General features: G+C 48.7%; 1 protein-coding gene across 2 annotated transcripts in view; it reads left to right on the top strand.

The window, feature by feature from the left end:
* The first annotated feature begins 3535 nt into the window (after nucleotides 1-3535).
* Nucleotides 3536-6000, top strand: part of BICDL1 (BICD family like cargo adaptor 1) — an 80215-nt gene continuing 77750 nt past the window's right edge. For both annotated transcript variants that reach the window (XM_070386038.1, XM_005891472.2), the window contains exon 1: nucleotides 3536-4095. In XM_070386038.1, the coding sequence (XP_070242139.1) occupies nucleotides 3658-4095 (438 nt within the window). In that variant the 5' untranslated portion in view covers nucleotides 3536-3657. The remainder of the gene's footprint in view (nucleotides 4096-6000) is intronic.

Here is a 6000-nt window from a genome sequence, read left to right as displayed (position 1 = left end):
TTTGAGAATTTTATGTTCCCACTACTAGTTCATAAATAAAATATAAAACTTAAAAAATGCATATGCACTTATAATTGCTGAATGAAAATACCAAGTGTAGAACTGCTTTATCACATAAAGCAGTGATATGCCAGCTCCTCATATTTCTTCCACACTTGACTTTTCAAAAACAAATTTTCTGGAATGTTTTGTCTTCTACACTTTCCAGTTTTTGCAGATCAGGAGGCTAGTAAAAAGAAATAAGGAAATTTGATGAGTGTTATCACATTTGGAAATATCAGGATTCCTAAGAAAGAATATTCCATGCTTTGCTCTTAGGGATGTGGCAGCACTTTCATGTGGAAATCCATCCGTGGCAAGTTAAGATGGGTCTCACCTAAGTTCACAGGATATCCAGATACCAAAAGCAACAGTGATGCAAATATATTATAAAGGAATATAAAAATGATAAAAATGCAAGGCTTAGTAACCAAGAGCAATTCTTCATGTATTTCAACCAAAACAAACATCACTACATTGAATGGAGAGGCAGATATAAAAACCCATTTTCTACTGTTAAGTCAAACATTAAAGAGATTTTATAAAAATAAAAAATAATGCCATTCCTCTTTGCTCATTTTTTAAATTTGGGAATTGCCTTGATGGGAGGGAAGTTTGAGGGAGAATAGATACACATATATGTATGGCTGAGTCCCTTTGCTGTTCACCTGAAACTGTCACAACATTGTTAATTGGCTATGCCCCAATACAAAATAAAACACTTAAAAACATAAACTTGGGAATATATATCTTTTATTAACTATATTATGTCAACATTTAATAGGTTTATTATAAGTATTTAAAATAAGAATTAACATTTTTTCAGTTTTAATTTTAATACAGCAAATATCAATATCTAAACCAATATAAAGATTTTTGAGATCTTCAATGATTTTTAAGAGTGTAAACAGGTTCTGAGAGTGAAAAGGGTAAGAACCACTATTCTAAATAGTTCTCCAAACTTGGGCTGGTCTCCTTTGACTATTCACAGGAAGATAGTACTTTAGGGCCAAAGTTGTAGTAGAATATGATTGCTTCCTAGTCAGGTTAGGCAGGGGAACATTGTGAGGAAGGTACTTCAGAAATGAGAGTTAGCATTGTAAAAGTTCATTCTCACAGTAACAGGCAAGTCTAATAGAGTAGGACCACGGAGCTTAAGGAAGGCAAGACAAAGACCTCTGGGGAGAGATAGGCTGCAAATCTGCTTCAAGGGAAAATAAATAGCTGAAACCCCTTTTGATTAGGATTTTGTTTGCTCTTGATATGTGTGTCCCTAATCCAGTGTTCTTGCCTGGAGAATCCCAGGGACGAGGGAGCCTGGTGGGCTGCCGTCTATGGGGTTGCACAGAGTCGGACATGACTGAAGCGACTTAGCAGCAGCAGCAATCTGTTTACAGGAGTAACTTCTTTCCTGATCAAAAAAGACAAAAGGGATTTGCAGTTGGCTGTCACCATGGACCCACTATTTCTGCTCAAGGGGGCATAATAAAAACTGCTAGAACAATGCATTGTTGGAATGATACCACCGTCAACTTTCAAAACTTGGTTCTAAGATGTGTGAACCCCTCTATTGTCTGTCTTCTTTTCAATCAACTAGAGAACAGAGTCATCCCCTTCAGTCGGAAGGTAAAAAGTATGTACTGGAGTTTTGTTTAGGCTTTGACTTTAATAAGGAGAAAAACCCATGAGAAACCATTTGACTCATTTCAGCCAACTGGTGTCCTGAAATATTCCATCTCACTGTGATGAAAAGGATCAAACTGTGATCTAACTCAAAAATGGATTGTTGTCCATAAGAAAAGGGAAAGAACAAGGACAAATTCTAGCCTCAGATGGGGTTGTTTCTGAAAACAGGAGACTGGGCATCACTAATGAGGTCAAAGCAAGAACTGACTGGAATCACCCATTAGGCTCTTCAGTCCTTGATTTTTGATCATTGCAGGAAGCTTTCCTGATAGAACCATGGATACTGACCCAGGCCATCTTGGTCACAAATTACTACTTATCTTCCTCAAGACTTGTATGTGAGGAAAGTAAAGAATAATAGTATATACGTGAACCCTGGAGTCAGCCTGCCTAGATCTGATTCTGTATCTCAGGGCCTCAGTCTCCTTCTCTGTAAAATGAGAAGAGTGACAGTACTGACTTTTAAGATTCTTGTGAGGATTATCTAAGATAATGCCTATAAAGCACGAGACATGGCACACACTAAGTGCCTAATAAACAGAAGTTATTAGGGAGGGTCTTTGCTTCGCATTCCCATTTGTGAGCATTTTTCCCCCGTTATTTCTCAACAGCACCCCTTTCTTTCGGAGCTGCTGATCTCCGAGGCTTCTAGTTCCTTATATCCCTGAGTCATCATCGAGATGCTGGATTTCTGAAGTCGTCCCTTCTACTGCTTTCTAGGGCTCCCTCTCCTGACTGCTTAGCTCTCGCGGGGGCTCAGACCCACAGTCAGTGGCAGCAAGTCTCCGTCGGGCTTGGCCACCCGTCTTGGAGAAACGTCCTGAGTCCCCTTTGGAGACCAACCACCTGAGACCCATCGCACCCACAGAAGCTCGCCAGTCCAGAATCCCGAGAGAGGTCGAAGGCGGGGCCAGGCCTTGAGGTGAGAACGAGGCTGGGGGTGGGGCCGTGCTCGGAGGTGCGCGCGAGGCCACACCCCGAGGTGAGCGTGCCGGGGGCGGAGCCACACCGCGAGGTGGACGCGAGGCCGGGGGCGTGGCCGCGCCGAGGAACCGCCCGGACCGTTACGGAAGAGCCGGCCGTCTCCCCGGGCTGCGCACGCAGCTGCCCCCGGGCGTGAGGCAGTGCAGGGGTTAAGGCTGCCGGCGCCACCTGGGCGCCGCTGAGGAGACCCACGAACCGGCGAATCGCGAGCGGGCGCGGCGAACAGGTGCCCGTGCGCGTCAGGCGCCGGCAAGGGGCGGGAAGAGGGGGCGCGGCCGGAAGCCCGGGGCGGGGCGCGGCGCGGCCGGCCGGGTGGAACTGGAGAGAGCTGAGGCAGGCAAGAAGGAGGTCGCCGGGCCGCGCGGTGCGCGATGTGGAGCCGCCGCCTCGGCGCCTGCAGCAGCCGCCGTCGCCGCCGCTGCTGCTGCTGGGGCTGCCGCCGAGCCGAGGGACATGGAGCGCGGCTGCAGAGAGCGGCCGCCGGCAGCAGCAGCGAGCGTCGCAGCGACAGCGGAGCGCAGCCCGCCCCGTGAGGCGCTGCCCGGCCGGCGGCGGCAGCGGGAGCAGCAGCAACAGGGTGGCTGAAAACCCGGCGGCGGCGGCGGCGGCGGCGGCTTTCCTCCCCGCAACCTCCCCTCCCGCTTCGCGTCCCCGCAGTCTTCCCTTCCTCAGCCTTCCCTTTGCCATCCCCCCGTCTCCTCCTCCTCCTCCCCCCCGGCGCGCGCCGAGCAGCTGAGCCTGGGGGCGGGGGGAGGGGGCGCGTGCCGCCGGCGCGGGGGAGGGGCGGGCCGGCGCGCGCCGCGCCCAGGGCTCGCGGAGACCCGAGGGGCGCGTGCCGCGGCGTGAGGCGAGGCGCGGGGCGCCGGGCGGCGCGGCGGGGCCCCTCCCCCCTGCAGCCTGGCGCGCGCCGGCCGGGCCGCACCGCTGCGGGCTCGGCGCGCGCGGGCCATGTCCGCCTTCTGCCTGGGCTTGGCCGGCCGCGCTTCAGCACCCGCCGAGCCGGACAGCGCCTGCTGCATGGAGCTGCCCGCCGCGGCCGCGGACGCAGTCGGGAATCCAGCCACCGCCACCGCCGCTGCCCTCATCTCCTTCCCCGCGGGCCGCGGGGAGTTGGAACTGGCGTTAGAGGAGGAGCTGGCGTTGCTGGCGGCTGGGGAACGGCCGTCCGAGCCCGGGGAGCATCCTCAGGCCGAGCCCGGGCCTCCAGCCGAGGCGGCCGGACTGCAGCCGCTGCCCGCCCAGGATCCCGAGCTGCTGTCAGTGATCCGGCAGAAGGAGAAGGATCTGGTCTTGGCGGCCCGACTGGGCAAGGCATTGCTCGAGAGGAATCAGGACATGAGCCGGCAGTACGAACAGATGCACAAGGAACTGACTGATAAGCTGGAGGTGAGGACGTCACTTCTGGGATAGGTGGGAAGCGGGAGTGGGGGGAGACCAGGTACCCGCCCGCCGGCCCTGGGTAGCTTCGGGGGCCAGGCACTCATCCACCTCACCCCACTCCTTGCTTATCCTGTCTTAACAGAAAACCACCTGGGAGGTGGGTAGCATGGAGGGTTTGGGGTTATCAGACGAGGGCATTCTTTGAACACACCTGGCTTTCCTACCCTGCTCACAGCAAATGGGTCCATGCACGGCCCCAAACGCTGTGGGCCGTTCTATATATGTACTGTACACAGCATCTAAAATAGAGCTTACAGTATGACTAATTTATACAGCACTGAGGTGATGTCTGCACACAGAGAAATTACAGAGTCGGGAACATTTAAAATATGCTCCAGGTTTTCAGAGAGGTAGTTAATCGCTAATCAGGGTGTTAGCCTAAAGCTTTTTAGCTTTGGAGTTAAGGGCTTCCACATGCCCTTGTCTTAACTTCCATACAGCTCAGAATGGTGGGATACGAGTGCTCCTAAAGGAGCTTTATATAGCCTTCAGATACTCACGGATTAGGAAATACGGTTCCACTGCAGAAATCAGGTGAGCCTGGGCTCAACATGTGACGGTTGTGATTTGATATGGACTTCAGTATATATATGTATTTAAACAGTACTTTTGTTTCTGTTCTGGGTCTCACACATGCATTTGGATGGCCAAATGCAACTTGTGAGAACCATGTAACTTTAACCATTGTTATAAATACCCCTTAAAATATCTATAAGATTTCTGCCAATTCTCTGGACCAAAGTCTTTTGCTTCTGTTTTCTTGCCCTTAACTAGAAAAGGGCCTTGAAACTGATACAAGTGGCCGCCACTTCTAAAAAAATTTTTAGAGTCTTTTTTTCTTAAGTGAAGATGGGGAGATGCATCTGTGGCAGTGGCGATGAGCTTATCTTTTTCTGTCTATGCATTTAACATTGTCTCCCAGTTTGGTGGCAATGAGTTCTTTTTATTCTTGTTACAAGAGAATAGTACAGCCCTGAGTAAGGTTTGAAATTAACCATTGCCTGGTTCCATATCACCGCTACTGGTTTAATGGTCAGAGTGTAGATTCAGAAACTTTTCTCTAGTAAGTATGTCTGTAGTCCAACAATATATCAAAAATAAATAAGAGAGGAAAAAAAGGAAACCAGTGAGTGCCCTGTAGTTCAGTTGGCCTGTTAACTAGGTCTGCCAGTCGATGAACTCCTGAGATACCTCTCTGAAAAGTGGTTTGTGAAACCTATATGTAGATTGCCAAAAAGCAACCCAGTGAATTGAATTGTTTGATTTTCACTTGAAGTACACGTCTCAGACTAAAAGTGTGTCTTTTTTTGAAAAAGAGATTAGATTACAGACTCTAAATAGAAGTACTACTGCAGAGATGTATGCTTGTGATTTGAAATTCCTTCAGTGAGAGACTTGATTAAAGAGACAGCTGGCTTGAAAGGAACATCATATCAGTTGATATGTTGAGTGATAGTTTTCAAGGGTAATCCTGAATGTGTAGTTAAACACATCCTGGGTTCCACTTGGAACCTTTATATGTGTCTTCACCAAAGGAAAAAGATTTTCAAATTCTGTAACAAGAAAGGTTATATTGTAGAAGAATAAATTACATTTGACTTTTTGCTATTGACTTGATAGACAATATTAAAATAGTTTAAAATTCTTATTAAACTATTTTTAAAAATCTTCACTCCTCTCAGGTCAGCATATGAACTCAAGTGTTAGAGGTTTATTTTTAATTTCTGGAAGTTGGTTACACAACAGTATGAATGGACTTAGGGCTACTGAACTAACAGTACACTTAGAAATGGATACGGTGATAAATTTTATGTTATGTATGCTATGATCTAAGGCACTAACTTACATTTA

This window comes from Bos mutus, chromosome 17, assembly GCF_027580195.1.
Source record: "Bos mutus isolate GX-2022 chromosome 17, NWIPB_WYAK_1.1, whole genome shotgun sequence".
Taxonomy (NCBI): Eukaryota; Metazoa; Chordata; class Mammalia; order Artiodactyla; family Bovidae; genus Bos; species Bos mutus.
Note: the sequence above shows the minus strand (reverse complement) of the source record. Positions and strands in the feature narration are given on the sequence as shown.